Source organism: Ctenopharyngodon idella, chromosome 10 (genome assembly GCF_019924925.1).
Source record: "Ctenopharyngodon idella isolate HZGC_01 chromosome 10, HZGC01, whole genome shotgun sequence".
In the NCBI taxonomy this organism is placed as follows: Eukaryota; Metazoa; Chordata; class Actinopteri; order Cypriniformes; family Xenocyprididae; genus Ctenopharyngodon; species Ctenopharyngodon idella.
Genome location: NC_067229.1, coordinates 49,959,122 through 49,984,174, shown reverse-complemented (window position 1 = coordinate 49,984,174; position 25,053 = coordinate 49,959,122). Strand labels below are relative to the sequence as shown.

At 38.9% G+C, this 25,053-nt stretch overlaps 1 protein-coding gene across 6 annotated transcripts; it reads right to left on the bottom strand.

The window, feature by feature from the left end:
• erg (ETS transcription factor ERG) lies at positions 1 to 24,269 on the bottom strand. 6 transcript variants are annotated; one of them, XM_051911467.1, is made up of 11 exons: positions 24,111 to 24,269; positions 15,376 to 15,454; positions 8,278 to 8,486; positions 6,795 to 6,940; positions 5,559 to 5,762; positions 4,782 to 4,862; positions 4,477 to 4,548; positions 3,575 to 3,634; positions 3,439 to 3,495; positions 2,997 to 3,044; positions 1 to 1,741 (listed from the first exon to the last, which is right to left on the bottom strand). In XM_051911467.1, exons 2-11 carry the CDS (start codon positions 15,415 to 15,417, stop codon positions 1,233 to 1,235), a joined length of 1,428 nt encoding a protein of 475 aa, XP_051767427.1. In that variant the 5' UTR covers positions 15,418 to 15,454; positions 24,111 to 24,269; the 3' UTR covers positions 1 to 1,232. The 6 variants fall into 6 exon arrangements, with proteins under 6 accessions (XP_051767427.1, XP_051767429.1, XP_051767431.1 ...); XM_051911469.1 differs by lacking the exon at positions 4,782 to 4,862; XM_051911471.1 differs by lacking the exons at positions 15,376 to 15,454; positions 24,111 to 24,269 and adding an exon at positions 13,779 to 13,873.
• Positions 24,270 to 25,053: the final 784 nt, after the last annotated feature.

The window sequence follows — 25,053 nt, the reverse complement described above, 5'->3', positions numbered from 1 at the left end:
TTGTTAAAAATTATTTATTAAAATGATTCAGTAGAAAACCATATAATTTATCCAAGTATATGTTTTCTTCCCTTTGTCAACAATCTCAGAGCATCAGGGCGTCTCTGACCGATCTGATCTGATCTGGGTTCAGTGGATCAGAGCCCATGTGCTGCGCCAGTCCAGCGTCATACGAACACACGTGTGCGTTCACTGTAAACAACTGATAATACAGAGAATCACTCAAACTGCTGGAGCGTTTCGCCTCTTTGGTCTGTTTCTCTACGTCTGTGATAAAATGTCTGTGTTTGGCTGGCTGAGATCAACTCGTAGTGTTTAAATGCATAAGTTATATATCTATTATATAAAAAGAATTATAACACTGAATTGTATACTTCAATCTAACAAACGCACAGCGTTTGCGACTCAGAACATCATCATAAAAATTAATAATAATACAAATACTGGTATCTTTGGTGAATCTCTTCAGCTGAATCTCTCTGTAAGGTATGGAAGTTTGTTTCTGCCACGGAATACAAAAAAATTACTGCAACTTTTTGCTTACAGTTCTGACTTTTTTCTGTTTAGATATAAACTCAGAATTGTGAGATATAAATTGGGAGAAAAATGGCAGAATTGCGAGTTATAAACTCAGAACTGCAAGAAAAGAGTCAGAATTGCGCAATAAAAAGTCACAATCACTTTTTTTTATTGAGTTATTCCGTGGCTAAAACAAGCTTCCGCAGTAAGGCACTGGTTCATATAAATGCACCTCGGTCTTTAAAGGTTTGAGGTCGTTAAAACATCTGAAAGCTTTAAATTCCAGTTTTCAACATTTTCAAGGCAAATATCGATCTCTGATGCCATACGGACAACATAATACTGATAAATATGGCAAGACATTAATCTTCATCTTCTCACATACCTCAGCGCCCTGTCTCACCTCACGCGTCTGTCTGTCTGTCTTCCTCTGACCTGTCTCACGTTCTGTCGCTCTCTCTCTGAACTCTCTCTGATATGTGTGTTTGTACAATAAGGTACACATGAACATATAGACAAATAAGTACTTGATCATGCAGCGGGGTCATTAACAGCAGCCCCTTTTACATGTTATATTGCCACTTTCACATTCCCGTTGCTGAATCCATGCGGCTCCCGGATTACAGACGGTTTCTCCTGCTTTAAATACGGCGAGTGCCTTCCTCCGGCAGTGGCGGCGGATGGTTGTGTTTCTCCAGTTTGTCTTGAGATGTCTAGTAGTAGGAGGGCATGTGTGTGGCGGGGTGTCGTGGTCCGGGGTAGATTCCCGCCGCCGGTGCGTTCCAGTACGGGCTCGGACCGCCGAAGAAGCCGGACGAGGTGACGTTCATGGCCTGAGGATGCGGCGACACGAAGTTCATCTTCTGCGGGTGCGGGTGGTACGAGCTCATGTAGGACAGATCCGCCGGGTACTTGTACATGGACGAGTCGGGCGGGTGCGGCTGAAGGGCCTGCGCGATCCCGTGGAAGTCGAACTTGTACGCGTAGCGTTTGCCGTGCACTTTGGTCATGATGTTCTTGTCGTAGTAGTAGCGCAGGGCTCGACTCAGCTTGTCGTAGTTCATGTTGGGTTTGCTCTTCCTCTCACCCCAGCGCCGCGCCACCTCGTCTGGGTCGGTCATCTTGAACTCGCCGTTGGTTCCTTCCCACGTGATGCAGGACGAGTTGGAGCTGTCGGACAGAAGCTCCAGGAGGAACTGCCACAGCTGGATCTGACCAGAGCCTGATAACACATTAGGGTTAAAACTTTAATGAATTAACAAATTATACAATTACTAGAAGTTTATACAACTTTATCTGCATACATACAGTACATTCACGTAATGCGATATATACTATATAGCAAAACTCAACTGTTATTGTTTATACAGTTTCATTGCAAAATGTAACTATATATCGTACAGCTGTATATATTGTCGCAAAAGTTAACTATATTGTACAATTCTATATATCGTAGCAAAACATGACTATATGTCGTTCAGTTCTATACATTGTAGCAAAACGTAACTATATATTGTACAGGTCTATATACCATCGCAAAGCGTAACTATATCATACAGCTATATATATAATTGCAAAACAGTAACTATATATCGTTCATCTCTATATATCATAGCAAAACATAACTATATCATACAGCTCTATATATTGTCACAAAACGTAACTATATATCGTTCAGGTCTATATACTGTAGCAAAACGTAACTATATATCGTACAGATTTATATATCGTAGCAAAACATAACTATATATCGTTCAGTTCTATATCGTTGTGAAAAGTAACTATATATCGTACAGCTCTATATATTGTCGCAAAACGTAACTATATATCGTTCAGGTCTATATATCGTAGCAAAACATAACTATATATCGTACAGGTTTATATATCATAGCAAAACATAACTATATATCGTACAGCTCTATATATTGTCGCAGAATGTAACTATATATCATACAGCTGTATATATCATCGCAAAACATAACTATATATCGTACAGCTCTATATACCGTAGCAAAACCTAACTATATTGTAAAGCTCTATATATCCTCGCAAAATGTAACTATATATCGTTCATCTCTATATATCATAGCAAAACATAACTATATATCGTACAGCTCTATATATTGTCGCAAAACGTAACTATATATTGTACAGCTCTTTATATTGTCGCAAAACGTAACTATATATCGTTCAGGTCTATATATCGTAGCAAATATATACAATATATAGTTCATATTGCGATGAACTATATATTGTACAGCTCTTTCTATCATCGCAAAACATAACAATATAACATACAGCTCTATATATATATATATATATCGTAGCAAAGCATCAATATATATCGTACATATTCTGATATTATAAACATTAACATCATGATTTTCTGTAAAGCTGCTTTGAAACAATGTGTGTTGTGAAAGTCGCTACATAAATAAATCTGACTTGACTGAATCTAGAAAAGCTTTGACTCTCACCTGGATTCGCCAACCTGCTGCTCGTCGGCCCTAAAATCTGATACGGATCTACGGAGAAGAGACAAACAACACATCAGACACAGATGTACCAGTTCAGTTGATTTATGCTCTATTTGATTTCCTTTATTTAAGCTTTCTGCATTTGTTTCTGTCATGTATGACTATTGTATCTAGTGTCATACATAATACGGTAAATGTGGTATGTTAACTATAAAAAAAAAGTGCAATTTTTCCCCAAAATGTGGAAATTAAAGCAACAAAATCAGTCATTCCCATCACAAAATTCACCAGAAGAAAAGTAAAATCCTGGTGGGACTGATTTATACAGTATATGTATACTACACCAAATAAAAATATAAATATGTATCTTGTAAAGAAGCATCACTGACACAGAATGAAGGCTTCTAAGCATTTGTGTCTGCATTACCCATGATCCTCTCACCTAACTGAGCTCTCTGCTCTTCAGCTTTGGTCAGGATGGCAGCAGAACTCTGAGAAACTAATAAAAAGACACATTCAGGTTAAACACCGTCTCTTAAAGTGGCGTAAAGCGAGCAGAACGTGCACGTCTGTCCAACCTTTAGCTGCAGATACGGGCTGAGTCCATCCAGAGCGTCTGACCGCATCGTAACTCACATCTGTGAGAGACAAACACATCACGTCATGTGCCGTTCACTTGAATGTGTGAGTGTGTGTGTGTCTGTCTGTCTGTGAGTGAGTGTGTGTGTGTGTGTGTGTGTGTGTGTGTGTGAGTGTGAGTGTGTGCGTGTCAAGTCAAGTCACCTTTATTTATATAGCGCTTTATACAATACAGATTGTTTCAAAGCAGCTTTACAGTGATAACAGGAAAATGATGCATTTCGGCTGTTCAGCTGAAGTCAGTTTAGTGTTGATTCAGTTCCAGCTTTTTTCAAGATGAATTTAGGTGTCTTTCCAAAATGGGACACTTGAGACTCCAAAAGGACATCAAATAACCAATTGATATAAATTTATGCACACCAAAGCTAAAAACATTACAGATAAAAACTTTTCAGAATTTAGTGTACAGTATCTGTACAGTGCAAAAGAAAAGAGCCTGTTTACTTTTTAGACAAGACAAGCTGCAATACCGAACAGGACCACATGGAGATGCTAAAAAACCCTAAACCAACAGCCTTGATCTGACTGCATTTACCTACTAACTACAGTACACAGATCCATTCAGAGTTACTAAACACATGACAAATCAAAACATTATTCTGAATATGTGGAAACAACATTAATGTACTGAAACATGTCTGATAAACACAATGTGCGATCAGTATGTCGAGAACGCACACATACACGGTTTGTTTGTGCATCAATATAACGGACTCATGAAACTGAACAACACCTGTACGGAAAATACCATTAACCTGATATAACATCTATAGAAGTCTATACAATGTCCTCACTAATATAGTGAAACAAACGTGTGTGTGTGTGTGTGCGTGTGTGTGACCTGCTCTGCTGGCTCCTCTGCTGCCGTCTGGAGGGTAAACGGGGGCGTTTGGGAAGATAAAACTCGCTCCTCCTGAAGACACACATGAGCAGAAGACACGACATCAGCGACACCACGCCTGCGTTTCAACAGATGGATCGCATTCAGCATCATGCAGCACATGCACAAGAACTGGGGAACCGCAGCGCCGCATGCACATCAGACAGTGTGTGTGTGTGTGACTGTTGTAAGCAGTGGGGGCGGGGTCAGACGCGGTGGGGGCGGGGTCAGAGGCGGTCATGGGGTGGAGCTGCAGTGCTGCTTACCTGTATTGCGAGCATGCATTAACCGCGGGGAGTTTTGCAAGGCTTTGTCAACATCATCTGAAGTCAAATGAGGAAGTGGAGCTGAGAAACAAAACATTCAGTAACACATGAAAAATAAAAGAATAAAACAACTGAACAAACATCCTGTGACATGATGCTGACAGAGAGACAGATGAAGACAGACAGATGAAAACAGTGGAAACAGGGAACGTCTATCTCTCTCATCTCATGCATATCAGAGAAAAATTATCTCTACTTCACATATTTCACCCCAAAATCCGCTGCAAGAATGTTTTACGCTGTGCCAGTTGAAAACTCTTGTTATTGTAATGCACAGAAATCTTATTCTCAGCACTGCTGTCATGTTAATTTAATTAAATAAATGATATAATATAAATACTGTACACTTTACAGTGATAACTGAAGGTGAAATGAGCTTCTGTTTAACAAAATCTCATTTTATATAATTTAGTTCAAAATTACATATTTTTAAAATCAAAATTTTACGTAAAAATTTAAATGATAATATAAATTTGAAAAATTCTTTAGATTTCAGGGGGAAGTATGACCTGGACAGGTTTGATAAGATTCACACAGGTACATTGTGATTTATTAATGCATGTTAATGAGTCGTGTGAATGTGAGGTCAGAGGTCAGCGGAGTGAATGAGGTCAGAGGTCAGCGGAGTGAATGAGGTCAGAGGTCAGTAAAGCGTCATGATGAGCTGCTGATGCAGACACACACACACAGAGACGGACAGACGAGCGTGACACTCACTCTCTCTGAGGTAGTGCAGGTGCGACAGCAGGATGTCGGCCGTGTAGCTGCTGGTCAGACGCTGGACGTCATCTTTGGTCATCTTGCAGAGCTCCTTCCCATCAATGCTGTGGAAGAGAGACACATCCACCTCGGGCAGCCCGTACTCCTTCACGGCCCATTCCAGCCACTGACGCACATGATCCACCGACCACAGACTGGGATCTGCAGACCAGAGCCAAAGTTACTCACACTTTTATTCATTTGATTTGATTCATTTGAACATTCTATTAAAAATAGTATAGTTATTCCTTCATATTTAAAATATTTAAAAAATAAACACAGACTAATCAAGTGCCATTAAATTGCTCTTCTTGACATTTTAATCCTAATTCCAGTTTAATTAGACTGAACTTTAGTCATAGTTCCACTCCTAGTTAACACAGATCCAAAGCATTGACTAATGGCAGAACTAATCAACTAGTTGTTCATCTGAATGAATCTGCAGTGTGTTTGAGCGTCTCCGATCACTATCACGCATCCGGTCTAAACTCCTCCTAAACATTCTTGTGTGCCGCGTGTCTATTGTCCCGCTTCATGAGAGGGAAAAACAGGATGTTGTTGCTGCACAGCATCACTGTCCCGTACAACTGAGCAGGAAGTTACACAGAAACTCTTACTCAAGACATGAAACCTGCATGCAGCGCACACACACACACACAGGGTGAGTGTGTGTGTGTGTGTGTGTGTGTGTGTGTGTGTGTGTGATTGAGTGTGTGTGTGTTTGAGTGTAAACAAGTAAAATTTTGAGATCTGACCTCCAAAATCTTTACAGTGTGTTTGTGATGGTAAGAAATGGCAAAGCAACCAAACGGGTGTCGCACTTTACCATCTAACAGGAGAGCAAAGGCATTTTGTTTAACAAAATCACTATTCATTGTAAAAAGTGCTGACCTGCAATTGTTACCTTGAAGAGCTATTTCTGCTTGATTTAAAACTAAACTTAGTTTTAGCCATAAAAAAATACAGTTTTGATGTGCAAAAAAAGGGTCCTCCATTAGATGGTAAAGTGTGACACCTGTTTGGTTGCCTTTACATTTAACTATCTATCTATCTATCTAACTATCTATCTATCTATCTATCTATTTCTGATAAACTCATTAACTCGAAAGGATTTCTGAGTTAATCAGTGATGTCTGTGTGTGTGTGTGTGTGTGTTTGAGTGTGTGTGTGTGTGTGTGTGTATATGTGTGTTACCTGCAGGTACGATGACTCTGCGTTCATTGGTGATCATGTTGGGCGGCGGCATGTGTTTGTCCTCCATGTAGTTGCTGTACATCACTGGAACATTCGCAGCTGGAGAGATTTTACCTTTGACCACTGGACAGTCATCAGGAGAATTTCTGCACACACACACACACACACACACACATACACACACACAGGTCAGATGTGCATCTTTTGAAGGAAATATCAATGCTTGCAAAAAGAACTCGGGATGCAAATATTTTGCTTTCAGATACTGAGTGCCGATCCTTCAGTTCATGCAAGTCAATGAGAGATCATCAAATTATCAAACTAAAGATAATATAAAAACAAAAACAGACTGAGATGATCTACAAAAGTAAAAATACACTTTTGGGGTTAGTATGAACTTAATACTTTTATTCATCAAGGACAAATTAAACTGATCAAAAGTGACAGTAAAGACATTTATAATGTTACAAAAGCTTCTATTTTTAAATAAATGCTGTTCTTTTGAACTTTATTCATCAAAGAATCCTGAAAAATAAAATGTATCAGTTTCCACAAAAATATGAACTGTTTTCAACATTGATAATAATCATAAATGTTTCTTGAGCAGCAAATCATCATATTAGAATGATTTCTGAAGGATCATGTGACACTGAAGACTGGAGTAATGATGCTGAAAATTCAGCTTTGATCACAGGAATAAATTACACTTTACTATATATTCACATAGAAAACAGCTGTTTTACATTGGAATAATATTTCACTATTTTTAATGTATTTTTGATTAAATAAATGCAACTTTAGTAAGCAGAAGAGACTCTTTCAAAAACATCTTACCGACCACAAACTGTTCAGCCAGAATTAATGGCAGTAATTTGTGGAGAATAAGAAGAAGAGGAGCGAGTGAATTTTTGCGGAGCGTCAGTGCAGCAGCACAAAAACACACACAGAATATGTTGATGTCCAGCATTTCTTCACATCACTCATTATTCTCACACGAGGACACAGATGTGAGGGATTCTGCTGGAATGTGCCATCAAACTCCACATCAACAGCCCACAGGCTTCAGACGAGTCCCGCTCATGTGTCGACCAACTGTTGGGCTCGTGGAGACGGAAAGTTCAACTCATGGAGCTCCTGAACTCACACGCATCCATAAAACACCAGATCAGCTTCTGTCAAACCTTGATGAGTTTTAATCATCAGAGCAACTGAGAACAGCTACACAACACACATATGATAAAATGTTCAAAAATGGTTGTTTTCTCTTATTTCTAGAGAAAGCTGATTTCCATCTGGTGAGGAACACATTATGATGATCAATGACTCTTTCATTGGATTTAACAGTCTGGGCAGAAGATCAGTGGATCATCTTTCCCTGAAATCAATCGGATTGTGGAGAGCCGCCACACGGCCACATGTTCAGAGCGACTTCTGTCTGTCTGTCACTCAAACACAGAACATTTGAATGTGTCACGTGACTCACCTGGACCCGTTCACCTGCGCTCCACACTCCATCTTGACGGTGACACGTCCGTGGGGCGGAGCCAGCCAGTCCTGCTGATGCACTCTGGGACTGAGTTTGCTCTGGCCGTATTCACCAGCGGCGGAGGCCGTCATGTCCGCTTTAGAATGAGACGCTCCGTACGAACACTCGAATAAAGACTGATCCTCACTCACCACCGACAGCGCCTCCTACAGGACAAACACACACAGTCAATGTCTCGCCGATGAGCAGTTTGGAAGCGTGTTTCTGAATTGCGAGATTAAAAAGTCGTCAGTTATCAAGCTTTCATAGTTTTGTCTGTGTTTCTGAGCTGTGATTGTGAGGAGTATGTAGGGGCTTGGTTCTGTCCATCAGCTGCTGATTGGATGTTGAGAAGTGGGCGTGGCTCTAAAGCTTGCAGGGGCGGAGTTGCACCAGAGTCTGTCATGTGTCACTGGAAGATCCAGTTATGACATTCTGATTAAACACTACGAGGTCTAAAAATATATGCAGTCTAGCTGAAATATTACTAACAATATCAAAGTTATTCTTACGTTTACTTGATAAAAATCAGCGGAAGGACTGTAGGAGATCGAGTGCGACAGGTTTATCAGATCATGTTGATCATTTAGAGGCCTTAGAAATGAGCTTTATAGGGTTAAAGACTTAAGATGAATATAAACCGTTCCACACGCAGAAAACAAGAGAAAAATCTGCCATGAGACTCAGAGAAACACCCTGCGTTACTGCGGGCAGCTCCTCTGGGATCAGCAGGAGGAAAAGGAAATGATGTCGGAAACCAGATGAATCTGCAGGCCGCTGATAACGGAGCTGTGAAGCCCATTACTGGCCGAGCGGGTCAGAGCAACCTTCACACCTCCTAACCTTCATCAGTCTGTGCGGCTTCATGAGGCAGATTCAGCTGCTGGAAAACATCAGCATTAATAAAGCTGTCAGAGCGCAAGTATGTGGAAACTCATATTCACTCTGGCTCTCAGAGCGCCAGCGCTGCATCAAACACGACAGTACGAAACAGGCCAATCACAGACGGCCATCATGGGCTCTCAGCCAATCAGAGGCAGCGATTGACAGCTGCACACCTCTACCAGAGAAAACCAGTGATAAAACACACTTCATATTCAGTGATATTGATCTGACTGACACTGACACTGTCAGATGAGAACAAAACTGAACTGAAATGAGCTGAATAATGACACTCTATAGCTGCTCTGTAGCTTAAACATTGAATTGAACTGAACATTGAACTGAATTGCATCAACACTGAACTGAATTGAAATGACACTGAAATGAACTGAATCAATATTGAACTGAATCAACACTGAACTGAATTGAATCAACAATTAATTGAACTCAATCAACACTGAACTGAACTGGATCAACATTGACCTGAATTGAATAAACACTGAAGTGAATTGAAACAACACTGAAATGAATTGAATCAACATTGAACTCAATCAATATTGTACTGAATTCAACCAACACTGAACTGAATTGAAACAACAGTGAATGGAATTGATCTGAATAATGACACTTTTAGAGCTGATTTAGAATTTAAATTTGTTTCATAATTGATGAATTTTGCAACATCAGCAGTCACTGAACTGAACTGAATCACACTGAATTAAATTGATCTGAATAGCGATGCAGTTCCTCAGAGTTTCTGTCTTGTTTTCCAGCACAAACATCTAAACATTCTTAAATCAACATACATTTACTAGAGAAGAGAAATGACTGAAGATATTAAGTCTCGTTTTATATTAACACGGTTATTTTCCTGTTTATCACTGTGAAGCTTCTTCGAAACATTCTGTACTGTATAAAGCGCTGTTTGACTTGATAAACAGAGAGAGTTTGAGCGTATGAAGCTTGAGCCTCATGAACGTCAGATCAGTGAGTGAAATAAAGGTTTTTCAGAATAAAAGCAGAGTTTCAGTCCTGCAGGAGTTTATGTGGAGCTCAATGAGCGCCTGGGTTCATTCATGCTGCGCAGCACAGACAGGAAGTGCTCTGCCACCATTTCCTGCATTCCTGACAGCACGGGATAACAGGGGCTGGGAATGGAAAAGAGGAAAAAGCCCATCCGTCGGCATTCGTGAGGCCTCTAATGGAAGATGTGGAGGAAGACGCCCATCGTTAACATCGTTAACCTCAGAGCAACATCAACACAACACTTTCCATTCAGCGCGTTTCTTCACTCCACCCTCTTACAGCTGACGCATGCGATCGTTCCTGATCTTCAGATAGACTGAACCTTCAACCAATGACGTGAGTGCGGGGCGGGGCTATCCGCTTGACTGACAGACAGGGGGAGTGTTCAGGAAACCCGTTTGAACTCAGTCAGAAATACATGTTCTAAATAAATCAGACTGATACTGTAAACAGGAATGGAAAGATCAGCCTGTTTGTGTGTTTGACTTCAGCGTATCTGATCAGACAGAAGCGCATGTTTGTCTGACTCTCAGATAAAATCATAAATCTGACTTTCAAATAAAGCTGAAGGAAACATGAAGAGAAAAACAGAGATGTGATGAGTTTCTCAGTCAAACGTCTGTGCGAATCATCTGCATGTTCAAACACACGTCTGTTTACATGTGCCGTCGATCACGTGATGATGCGATTATGAGCCGCACCGATGTTTCACTGGATCTTAAAGGGACCGATCACTAGAAACTGATCATCCTGTCATCAATTACTCTCACTCACGTCATTCAAACCTGTGGGGTTTCTTTCTTACTTTGAAAAACATTGGGAACCAAATAACATTGGACCCTGTTGACTTTCACTGTATGGACAAAAAACTCCGAGAGATTTCCATCTTTTTTCAGTGAACGATGACAGAATAATCAGTTTCTTGCATCTTCCCAACTAACAAAATGTTCTAAGAATGTTTTGCTAACGTTTCCATTAAGTTATGAAAACGTTGTTTCTGAATGTTAAAAATTTATTAAATGCTTTAAAAACGTTTTTTCTTGGTTATGTGAATGTTAAGTGCGAACGTTACTTTTGAATGTTCTCTGAACGCTCTGAAACAACTAGTAACATTTAAAAAACGTTAAACAAACATCCAACTAAAATGCTTCAGGAAAAACGTTCCATGAACGTTGTATAAATGTTTTGAGAACACTATTGTGACCAGTTAACTTTGAACAAACGTTCTATTAACGTTACTGGAAGAACGTTAACCAAGAACGTTCCCTGTTCATTTCTGTGTATTACAGAGTTACACGTTTAGAAACAAAAGAAACCAAATGTATGAAAAACTAGAAAACTCTTCCTGACTGAATAAAGTCTCACAGAACAGATCTCAGTACAGACATGAAACTTGTGTTCATTCAGCATGAGAAAAACACAGAAGCGATAAAACAATGAAACAGCCACTGTCTTTAAAACTAGTTTGACTTTTACTTTTTTAGACTCTTACTTTTCGACCTTTTTTATGTAAATGACAAAGTTACGACCATCTTGAAGAAAGAATTAGGAGACTAACTTTTCAGACTAGTCTAAGCAGTTTATGCGTTCGGCCACAGATCTGAAGCAGATGCAAAATACATAGAATTAGTGAAGAGAATAAAATACTAACTAAAAGTAAAGAAACAGCCAACAGCTTAAAACACTAAACTTTCAGCAAACACAGTTATTCGTTTAGTCCAGTCTGTTAATCAGTCTAACATGTCGTTCTTAAATTTGACCAAAGTTTTTTGCAGTTGTTTCATAATTGATGAATTTTGCAACATCGATGTTTGCATCATTGGTTCTGTTATTTTCCTGTTTATCACTGTGAAACAATCTGAATAAAGCGCTGTAGAAATAAAGCTGACTGGACTAAAAGTCCTAAAAGTTACGGCCAGCCTTAAAGAAAAAAGAGACGACTAACTTGTACCAACTGGCCACAGATTTGACCAAAAAATCTAAACAAACATGAACATCACACAAACTCTCAGTTTAGAGCTGAAGATGATCAGAAATCATCAGCTCGCAGTGAGAAAAGGAAATCTAGTTGTTTGGGTGTCACCCGTTCATCCTAACGAGTGTCTAACGAAGCAGTCGTCTTACCTTGATGGTGCTGGCCATGGCGGAGCAGGACGAGCCGTCTTCGGCTCGAGCGTGTGTGTGTGTTTACGGCGATGTGTGTACGCTGCGGTTCTGCCGAACGCGGTTTGGAGCGGATGAGATTGTGCTAAAGCTGGAAGTGAAGTCAGCCTGAGCAGGAAGAGCTTTCTATTGGTTCTGGACGCTGCAGCTCGAAGAAACAGGATATTTGGGAGAGCAGAGATAAGCTGAAGTCAAACAATGATGTTTTTCTGGACGCTGCATGAATGTGCGTGAGACGGAGAGAGAGAGAGAGACAGGTGCAGACAGACAGACAGGATGCAGATGTGTGTTACAGCGCTGCTCTGACCTCTGACCTCTGACTCTCTTCAGGTGTGACGAGCAGTTTGAGTTTTAGACCATCGGAGTGAGGAGCTTCTGAGAGCCAGTCTGAGGGTCAAGACTCGATTTTAGGGTTAAGATTAGAATTAGGTTTAGCTTAGGGTTAAAATAAATGTGTGTGTGTGTGTGTGTGTCAGGGTGTCTCTCCTGTGTTCAGTGATTTCATCACACTAAAGTGTCTCACTGTGACTTCCTCATAATAACTGACGTTACTCAAGAGCATCTGCTGCTGATGAACACAAGATACACACACACGCTCACATACACACACACACACTCACGCACACGTAAAGCATATACTGCAACAGGTGCTTCTCAATCCAACATGCATTAGAGTCACAGCGTGATAATAATTATATAATATATAAGATACACCACCGTTCAAAAGTTTGGGTCAGTAAGAATGTATTTAAAAAATTTTTTCAACTTTTATTCATCAAGAATGCATTAAATTGATCAAAAGTGACAGTAAAGACACTGAAAAATAAAATGTATGATGTATCAAATATGAAACTGTTTTCAACATTGATAATAATCATAAATGTTTCTTGAGCATCAAATCATCATATCAGAATGATTTCTGAAGGATCATGTGACACTGAAGACTGAAGTAATGATGCTGAAAATTCAGCTTTGATCACAGGAATAAATTACACTTTACTATATATTCACATAGAAAACAACTGATTTACATTGTAATAATAGTATAATATCTGTATAATATTTCACTATATTTACAGTATCTCTGATCAAATAAATGCAGCCTTCGTGAGCAGAAGAGAATCTTAATTATTCCAAACTTTTGAACGGTAGTGTATCTTGCATTATATAAACATTTTCTTGATGCAACATTAAGGGAACATTCCATTCTTCAAACATTATGGGAACGTTACTTCCGAATGTTCAAGTAGAAACATTTAAAAAACACTTCAACATTTAACTAAAACACTTCAGAAATAAATGTTTCTGTTCTAACGTTCTGAGAACATTAGTAAAGACCAGATAACTTTGAACGAACGTTCTATTAACGATACGAAGATCAGACTCACGTGAAGATCATCTTGTGTTCGCGGTCGCACAGACGGACGGAACCTGAACCAGAGGAACTTCTGTCCCGCTGCGGCGCAGAACTCATCTGACCGGACAGATCACCGTGAATCCTGTGAGTGTGTGTGTGTGTGTGTGTGTGTGTGTGTGTGTGTGTGTGTGTGTGTGAGCGCGTCTCTGTCACTGCTTGGCGCTCGTCCTGCTGAGACTGCTGGATAACAAATGTCTGGAGATCTGCAGGTTTTCTGCACATGCTGAACGTGAGCAAACCTCCAGACGCTCCTCCATCACAACAGAGACTGACCCTGCGACTGAATGCTTCACTACTGTTGAGTGTGTGACGGCAGAACACTAGACGACCCAGTACACAGTATCTGAGAAACAGCAGACGGATGAACCCGGAGGACCTGCTACTTCTGCTGAGAGTCTGAAGTGTTCATCTTTAATATCCCATGTGACGCTGTGACACAATTACTGTGACATATTTAATAAAAAAATTAATTTTAAAAAGATATGTAATTAAAGTTTGCTAGACAAGAGCAGTGAGTGATATTAAGAGCAGGTTAGACTTTTATTTTGACATAATACATGTTTTGTCCTGTTTGATTACAATTCTTTGAGACAGACAGACAGATAGATAGATAAATAGATAGATAGATAGATAGACAGACAGACAGATAGATAGATAGACAGACGGACGGACGGACAGACAGACAGACGAACAGATGGACAGACAGACGGACAGACAGACAGACAGATAGATAGATAGATAGATAGACAGACGGACGGACAGACAGACAGACAGACGAACAGATGGACAGACAGACGGACAGACAGATAGATAGACAGACAGACAGACAGATGGACGGACGGATGGATAGATAGATAGATAGATAGACAGACAGACAGATAGACAACAGACAGATGACAGACAGATAGACAGACAGATGGACAGACGGACGGATGGATAGATGGATAGACAGACAGATAGAGAGATAGACAGACAGACAGACAGATAGATAGATAGATAGATAGATAGATAGATACAGACAGACAGACGGCCAGACAGATAGACAGACAGATGGACAGACGGACGGACGGATGGATAGATAGATAGATAGACAGACAGACAGATAGACAACAGACAGATGACAGACAGATAGACAGACAGATGGACAGACGGACGGACGGACAGATGGATAGACAGACAGATAGATAGATAGATACAGACAGACAGACGGACAGACAGATAGACAGACAGATGGACGGATGGATAGACAGACAGATAGATAGATAGATAGACAGGTAGTAAGGCCTGAGATCACCTACATTGTGTGGAGCAGCCAGTAGTCCCCATGGGGGAAGTGGATTAAAAAACATACTAAACAATGTTTTATTAAAAATATAAAAATGCAGACAGTTTCCTGTGATGGGTAGGTTTAGGGGTAGGGGTAGTGTAGGCAGAGAGAATGTACAGTATAAAAACCATTACGCCTATGGAGAGTCCTCACTAAGATAGCAAAACAAACCTGTGTGTGTGTCTGTGTGTGTGTGTGTGTGTGTGTGTGTGTGTGTGTGTGTGTGTGTGTGTGTGTGTACCTTGTGAATGACTGGTTCTGGTTCTGCTCCAGTCTGGATCATTTCCGCCGGCAGACATCAGACATCTGACCACAGCAGCCTAGAACACACACACACACACACACACACACACACAGATGGATAAACACTTTCAGCATCAACACTGTTGGATATTCTTTATTCTTTTAAAGTCTGTGTTCAGCGTGGGACAGTTATATTAGTTTTATAGTTAAAAACTCTTATCTATATCAGGGTTTTCTAAACGAGCACATTAAAAACTGTCCAGTTCTGTAAATTCAGCCAATCAGACGAGAGTTTCCCACGTTGAGCTGATGTTTTCCTCTTTTTCATCTCATTAGTTTCTCTCTGAAGACAGTAAAGGCCACAGATTCAGCGACGGTCATCACAACTGAACTATAAACCAACATCTACTAACCGAAGCCTCGTCCAACAGGCTCCTGAAACACTGGAACACATCTGGAGCAGCAGGATAATTACAGCCTCGTGAAATCAACACCGTCAAATCAGCATCAAACGACAGTCAAATCTGAACTTCAGCAGAAAAATAAAGTGGAGAAACTGCATGAAAGACGAGCCTGTGATGATGACGTCACTGCATCGATTATCTCATTACGGGAACGATTTCAGCGTCAATATTCCTGCTGTGTGTGTGAGTGTGTTATTAATGAGCTTAACACACACACAATCAAATGAACACAATACTGAGCATTAAAATAACACAACCTCTAATTCTGCTTTGGCTCAGTGTGTGTGTGTGGTCCTATCAGACGCCTGTAATAGTCCGTAAAGAATTACACCACTTAGCATATTTTCAGCAAATTAGCCACGTGTGTGAGTGTGTGTGTGTGTGTGCGTGCGTTTGGCCAACAGTCTGTTTATTCTCAGAGAAACGTTGCTGCCAGTCTGCGGTCAGCCGTTCCTCTCTTCTGATTGGACAAGAGCCATTCAGTGGGTGTGTCTGGAATAACATTCTGATACACTACGCTCACTACTTCTGCAGTATGTAGTGCACATCATGAACAACTTCTATATGAAGCTTCAGACGTCAGCAGTAAATGTCAGCATGTTCTGAGATTAATAATCAATTATTATCAAATTTCAATGAGATGCACATCTGAACGAGCGGCGCTGGTTTCTATACTAGAGGAAAATAAGAGCTCATCTTCACTGAGATCCACCTGACAGAGTTTCCCACAATCCCGCTCTTCAGCTGCGGTGGGTCCCGCTTCTCGCCTCACGGTTCGGCCAGAATCGCTGGCGTAAATAAACTTCACTGAGGTTTTGTCACCAAAGATCACAACTAATGTGTGATGGAGCTGCAGCGAAACTGGAGTCCAGGAAAAACAGACGCGTGTCCAAATGAGCGAGTTCTGACTCACAGCGCTTCTGTTTACCGTCTGACCCAGATACAGAGTCCAACACAAGCACTGCTGGAACACTGATCAACCTGCAGCTCAGCTCAGAGTATCACCACTGTCAAAACTAATTCAAATAAAGAGGATGAGCTCCACAAAATATCAGCGTTATTTTAGCATCATTCAGATATTTTTAATTTAGTTTTTATATTTTGTTTTCACTGTAATTTTATTTAAAATAGTTTTAGTAAATTTGTTGTGTTGTCCACTTATTTTAGTACATCAATTAAACTAAATAAAAATGCGAAATGTTGCCTTGGCAAAAATAAGTTTAAGTATTTTATTTTATTTCACTTTATTTTATTTGAAGCAGCAAAAATGCTTTTCTGGTTTTAGTTTCAGTTAACTATAATAACTAATGTTTCACAAAAAAATTATTAAATTGAATCACAAATAAAAAAATTTAAAATATTTCCTTTTTTTGTCAGCAACACAACTCTGCGTGACATTCATTTGTGGATCACAACACACGTGTTGATATTTTTGAAACGTTTCGAGCATCAAGACATGCAGATATAAATCCACAAATAGCTGGACTCCTCCCACCGTCCACTCGAGCCAATCAGATTACGGCCACATTACACTGACCAATTGTAGCACATTCTAGCTTCAACCGATCATGTTTTGTTTTATAATCAGTGATAATAACTTTCTACATTAGCTCAAATAGGAACAAGTGTAGGGTCCATAGTAAAAGGTGTTTAAAAATTGGATTTCGTTAGATGTTAGACGCCATACTTCACGACATATCGGCCACCATATCGGTATCGGCTGATATATGTTCATTTTTGATGTTATCATTATCGGCCCGATAAGAAAATTTGGCCGATATATTAAAGCTGATAAATAATGGATTATTTCCTTCAGCTGAGACACTTCATTAGCACTGTTCATAATGATGGTTATGAGTTGCTTGAAATATGATTGAAATCACTTCAAAAAGGAAAATACAGTAAGTACAACATACAGCGCAAATCTGTCATATAGACTACAGAATATTATAATGAGAACATTATAATTGTGTGTTTGGGACATGGATTTTAATGGGGAGACTTTTGTTTTTGTAGTCAGGCTCTCAGAAATTATATAAAAATTTGGATTTAGATTTATCAGCCAATATATCCATTATCGGCTTTCAAATATAAAGAATTATCGGTTATCGGTATCGGACAAAATTTTCATAACGGTACATCCCTAATATTTATTTACTTGTGAATTTGTTTAATTTTTGCGAATCTCTACATTTATATGTACAGAAATATGCTAATCTAACTCCACATCTTCTCTCTGGTGACGTATGCTGCTCTTCTCCAATCATTTAGTAGTTTGCGTAAACCCCGCCTCTTTCTTACAATTCGCTGCAAGCTCGTGTTTATTTTTAAGATCCACGCCCACATCTCAACATCCAATCAACAGGAGGTGCACAAAACCAAGCCCCGCCCTACATTATTTCTTTTGAACGCCACAATCAGTGTTGCCAAGTCTGCGGTTTTCCCTACTACTTTAACACAAGTTGTTTTTCATGTCCGCGGGTTGAAGCGACCCCAAATAACATGATATTTAGCCCCTGGAATGTGAATTTTACCAGGGGAACCATGCCAGAAACACCGATTTTACCTCCCAGAACGCGATTTTTTACCAGGGGACCCCCACAGACACGCGATTGGGCGGGTTTTGTTTTGAAAACCTGGCAACCCTGGCCAAAATACATAAGTAAAGATCTGTCGCTACTTCCTCTTGACTAAAATAAAATGGGAATAAAGTGGGAATTTGGGGGGAAAAAAATAAGCACCTAAATATTCATTCCCACTCCACTTTGACCCCGGAGCGACGGATCGTCCCGCCCTGCGGCTCCTGAACACGTGATGAGGTTCACGGCCTGTAAAACACACACGCCTCAGCAGAGAGGGAGTCTAAAATTAGTTTTCACTGCCTATAACAGCAGATTTACTGGCCGCTTTAATTGGCAGTCTGAGGCACGCGGACACAAAACAACAGGACTGGACGAGGACGGCTCACGTGAACGCGCGCATTAATGCGCACACATGCTTTCAATCAGGCGGGGCTGTGCGCGCCAGCGCTCGGTTTACCGCCTCATTCCTGTCCTCCGCCGCCGCGCGCCTGCAGCTCATTCCTGGCTTTATCCGGTAGCTGTTAGCATTCATATGTGTCAGGGTGTGTTCCACAGAAATACACAACAACTAACACACAGAACGATCAAGAAATGATCTTCTGCGTCATTTACTCACATCATGTCACTCCGAACACTTCAACACAAGAGAAGTCAAGCTTTATTTCTATAACCCTGTATACACTACAGATTGTGTCAAACCAGCTAACAAAAATACATTTCACTAACACTAACATGCTATTTCTCAATGTTCTTTAAATGTTTTTCTTGGTTATACGAACGTTATGGGAACGTTACTTTTGAATGTTCTCTGAACGTTCTGAAACGAGTAGAAACATTAAAAAAAATGTTAGACTAACGTCCAACTGAAACGATTCAGAAATAAAATATGTTTTGAGAACATTATTAAAGACCAGATGACTCTGAACGTTCTTTTAATGTTACTGGAAGAACGTTTGTTCATAACGTTGAGAGAACCTTGCCAGAACGTTCCCAGTTAGCTGTGAAAGCAACTTCACAGTAATAAACAGGAAATTAATAGAATCAATTATGCAAAATTCATCAGTTATGAAACAAATTCAATTTCAGCTCTACAGAAGACAACCGTGTCATTCCGTGTCAAATCGACCAGAGGTCTCCAGCTCAGATCTGATTCCAGATATCCCTAAAACTGATCAAATATAGACTCTTATAAACACACTTTTGAGAGCAAGTTAATGTGCCTCAACTTCACCATTTTCAGTGGATTTTTGGTACTCAGTTGTGTTTTATGCGATTCTTTTTAGAGGGAAACAAGATACATTTCTGAATAGACCATATTTCTGGTTTAAACATTATTTATTCTTCAGATATTCCTCTTTAAATGCTGTAAGTATCAGCTGTGTGCAAAATGACCCACATTTGGTCACTTTCCATCAATGAAAATGGGTAAAATTCAACAATTTGAACATGGAGCTGCTTTGAGATCCTCATATCTATGAGACTGAAATATATAGAGCCTTGAACATGAAGGTTTCAAAAGTAGTTTATTAAGAATAAGAATCTAGAAGGATATTAAGATTTCTTGAACACTTCTAGAGTTACAGGCATGCAGACTTTGGAAAAGGAATATTTTCAGCACTCAGGAATGTTTTAAGCAATTGAACTGATGACATGAGACACATTTCTAGTTTCAACATTATTTGTTCTTCAGATATTCCTCTTTAAAATAAAGCATCATCTGTGTGGAAAGTGACCCACATTTGGTTTTTGACCACTGAATATGTGTACAATTTACTAGTTTACTCATGGAGCCGCATTAAGATCTCCAGATCTCTGGGAATGAACCACTGAGGCCTTTAAAATGAAAATACCAAGTGTATGCATTGCAATGCAACAGCACGTTTCACTGATTTACACATTAAAAACACACTTTCTTAAAGAAGCCAAGATGTTCTGCATGCGCACTATACTCACATAGATACACTCACTAAAAGAGACTCAAACTGACCCTACAAGTCATTTTTACACCCCTGTAATTTGGCTCCAAATCTCAGGTGAAAATGGTCATTTTGACCCCTCTACAAAACATGGATTACTCAGTAAATATACATCTGTGACATTTAATATTTTGGTTTTCATCACTGTTTATGTTTGTCTTTCTACAGAAAAGTTTCCGAAATTTGTTTGATTTGACACGGAATGACCCAATAGTTTTGTTCTCATCTGATTCAATCAAATTGATAATATCACTGAATATTAAATGTCTTTTAAAGCTCAACAAATCAAGACAAATGAAGCAGATATTATGAAGAACGTTGAAGCTCATCGACTTTAATTGTAAGACAAGAATCAGGACAAAACATGCGACATTACAGATGAAAACTAACAAACTGACAGTTACAGTAAACATTATCAATGGAATAAAAAATATTCACACAATAAAAGTCAAAGTGCTCTAAAACAACTCTGGACCCCATCGACTTTCATTATACGGATGAAAAAACTAGAAAGTCATACAGGTTTGGAACGACACGAGGAAGAGTAAATGATGACAGAATGATCATTTTTATCCCCTTAATAGTGTAGAATCCTTCATTATATCAGCAGTGTGTCAATAACCAACAGAACTGATGTTTAAACTAGTAATAATGATGTTAAATGTTATAACTGACTGCAGTATAAAGATGATGATAGCTCTGATAAACACACACACTACACATCTCCTGCTCTCATGTATTTGATGCTGTGATGTTTGTTGAGGTCCTCTCGTGGTCCCCGGCCTCCGAACACTTTCTCAAAGAAGTGAAGATGTTCCCACCTATACTGCCTAAAAGAGACTCAAACTGACCCTACAAGAGGAGCTTTACACACTCTTCATCTCTGAACTCTTTCAGTCTTTCTACTTCAAAATGTCACATTTAATTCAATGTGTTACTTGCTATTTTCTTTGTGATTATTTGAGAAATTTACTAGCAGATTCCGGGTGGAAGTTGTTTGACAGTAAATCAGCAGAGTGTTTTGAGCGTGAGATGAAGACGGCTGCTGTGGGGAAACCACTTAAAACAACAAGAAAAACTGGTGGTTTTGTAGTTCCAATACATAGATATAATCAAATAAAGAAATAATAATAAAAAAAAAAAAGAAAACAGTCAAACAACCAACTTTACAATTTTCAGACCACTTGAGACAGACCCTATTTTATTATGTAGTCTATGGAAGTCTCCTGCTTTTTTTGTGACAAAAACAGGTTTATAAGAACAAGATTGTGTCAGATGTGACGGTCAAACACAATCACGGCTCTTTGAGAGAAAATTGCAAACAAAAGCACGTTCGGTGATTCATTTGCAAACGGCGTGAAGCCAAATACTGCAGCCGGCAAATCAGTCTCTGTGCAAGAGAATTATTCATATCACACGGAGAAAATATGGAGAGGAAATAGATCAAATATTTTATTTCAGCATCCTCCCTGTTTCAGATTAGCCTGATTTACAGACAGACAGAGAGAGAGAGAGAGAGAGAGAGAGAGACACTGAATCTGCAGCTCCACGACTCATAAATCACACAGAATCAGCCACATCACCAATGAAACCATCTGATTCACTCCTGAGCCAATAAATGACGAGACTGAAATGAATCACTGCAGCTTTTACTGCTCATTTATCCAATAAACCACACTGAAATAAACCTCTGCTCACTAAAACCGCTCTGATATTATTGTTGTCCACTGAATATTTTAAATATTATATTTCTAATGATGCTGCAGTGATTCTGACGCATGTTCACACTTTACAGACGCAGTAAGTGAGAAATACTGAGACACAATTCAGGACAAATGAACTACATTCACATTAACACACTGAAGAGTAAACAACAACACTCGTTTCAGCAACAGTATGATTTTTTTCATCAATGACATTAAAAGGACAGTAAAGACATTATAATGTTGCACTAAAAAATGCTGGTTTAAAAACAACCCAAGTTGGATTGAAAATGGACAAATAAAATAAATGTTTGCCTGCTGGACGATTTTATTGAACTCAACTATTGTTTAAAAATGACTGTATGTTTGCCTTAAAATGAACCCAAAATCAGACACATAATTACTAGAGGCAACAAAAATAATCAAAAGGTGAACATTTATTAATGAGCAATTTAATACATGTTTACTGTTTAATTATTATTCATTAAACATATTAATAAATCTTAATTTAATTTAACTTTGGGTTCATTTTAAGCAAGAAATACAGTAATTTTTAAACAATAGTTGAGTTAAATAAAATCACCCAGCAGGTTGGGCAAACATTTAACCCAACCGCTGGGTTAAAACAACCCAATCACTGGGTTTGTTCATATTTAACCCAACTTGGGTTGTTTTTAACCCAACACATTTTAGAGTGCAGAAGATTCTATTTCAAATAAATGCTGTTCTTTTGAACTTTAACATTCTCAGAACATTCTGGCAAGGTTCTTTCAAACGTTCTTCCAGTAACGTTAATAGAACGTTTGTTCAGAGTTATCTGTTCTCAAAACATTACTTACACATTTCTGAAACATTTTAGTTGGACGTTTTTTAAATGTTGTTTCAGAACATTCAAAAGTAACGTTCCCATAATGTTTGAAGAATGATACAATGGAATGTTCCCTTAATGTTCACATAACCAAGAAAAAACGTTTTTAAAACATTTTAAAAACTGGTTGTTCAGAGAACATTCAGAAATAACAATTTCATGAAATAATGGGAATGTCAGCAAAACAATCTGAGAATATATTTTTGTTTAGCTGGGAAGAATCCTGAAATAAAATGTATCAGTTTCCACAAAAATAGAAAGCTGTTTTCAACACTGATAATAATCATAAATGTTTCTTGATCAAATCATCATATTAGAATGATTTCTGAAGGATCATGTGACACTGAAGACTGGAGTAATGATGCTGAAAATTCAGCTTTGATCACTGAATAAATTACACTTTACTATATATTCACATAGAAAACAGCTGATTTACACTGGAATAATATTTCACTGTTATTTGGGATCAAATAAATGCAGCTTTGGTGAGCAGAAGAGACTCATTCAGAAACATCAGAATATCTTACAGCACTATAAGCAGTTTCAGTCAGAAGTATTAATGTACAGCAGTGTCCGTCTGAATCTCACACACTCATCATCCTCAGGAACACACACATCTGCTCTCTGAGGACTGATGCAGTTCAGCTTCTGCTTTTTCCATCACTGGACAGACTGAGAGTGTTTCATTCATCCACTCACACTGATGCCACACTCACAGGGCATAATTCTGATATCAAGCCATATACTAATACTGAAGTGTGTTCAGAGCATCACTTGACCCTTGACCTCTCTGACCTCAGGTCAGTGTTCAGGTTGTCATGATGCGTCAGTCTTTGTGTTTTCAGAGAGCATTAGTTCACTATTAATCCAGCAGACAGTCGCAGACTTTTATTCACTTATTTACTTTTATTAACGTCGTATCATCAATACAGTGACGTCACAGCGATTAATTTATCTTTTCTGATCTCGGACAGACTAATAAACACACGCACAAACACCAAATTAGACGTTTTTCAGAGGATTGTGAGCGGAGAAGTTTAGACTCGCACACACTGGCTGAAGTTTGTTGACACGAACATCAGAACAATCATAATCCAGCACACTTCAACAGTCCAGCGTTAAAACCCGTGAGGAACTCACCATGAGGATGAGGATGAGGATCTCTCAGCATGTCATCGGTGGGTTTAGTTGAGTTAGTGATGATAGTCTGAGCTGAAGCGCGTCTGAAGGGAACGGACGCAGGCTGCGTGTCAAACTCTGCTCTGCTGCCTACACGGACAACACGCGTCACGTGCGCGCGCTCGCACTCAGCAGTGCGTACTACGTACTGAGTACTGCTGTCAGTCAAGGCAGCGCGATTAGTTTCGAGACGCATAACGAGTACCATTTATTGCTTTATTCATTTATATTTGTAAATCATTTTGGTTTGGAATTTAATAATTATAATATATTATAGTATTATTATAATCTTATATTATATTACAATATAATTTTACTATATTATTATAATATTATAATACATTTAAAATAAAATGTTCTATATTAAATATATTGAATTTTACAATATTATGTATAATATTTGGTATAATACTCATAACCATCCCAGCTAACAGGGAACATTCTGGCAAGGTTTGTGGACAAACGTTCTTCCAGTAACGTTAATAGAACATTTATTTAAAGTTATCTCAAAACATTTAAACAAAAATGTTATTTATACATCGCTCATGGAACGTTTTTACCTGGAATATTTTAGTTTTTTTAAATGTTTAAATGTTACTACTTGTTTCAGAACATTCAGAGAATGCATAACCCGAATTTTATGCTGTTTTAAAAAGCTTGTATTTAAATCAGAACAGCTTGTGCACTAAAAAACGCTGGGTTAAAAATAACCCAATTTGGTTTAAAAATGAAACCCAGTGATTGGGTTGTTTTTGACTCAGCGATTGGGTTGTTTGCCCAACCTGCTGGGTGATTTTATTTAACTCAACTATTGTTTAAAAATTACTGTATTTCTTGCTTAAAATGAACCCAAAGTATGTTGGAAATGAACATTTTTTAGAGTGTATATTATATTTACAAGCTC

Bases quoted from the DNA above. Each gene is read 5' to 3' on its own strand.
- erg (XM_051911467.1), bottom strand. From the start codon at position 15,417: ATGATCCAGACTGGAGCAGAACCAGAACCAGTCATTCACAAG. The intron at 8,487-15,375 runs GTACACACACAC...TTTGTCCTGTAG, and splicing joins CAGAACCAGTCATTCACAAG to GAGGCGCTGTCGGTGGTGAG. The intron at 1,742-2,996 runs GTGAGAGTCAAA...ATGTGTTATCAG, and splicing joins CAGCAGGTTGGCGAATCCAG to GCTCTGGTCAGATCCAGCTG.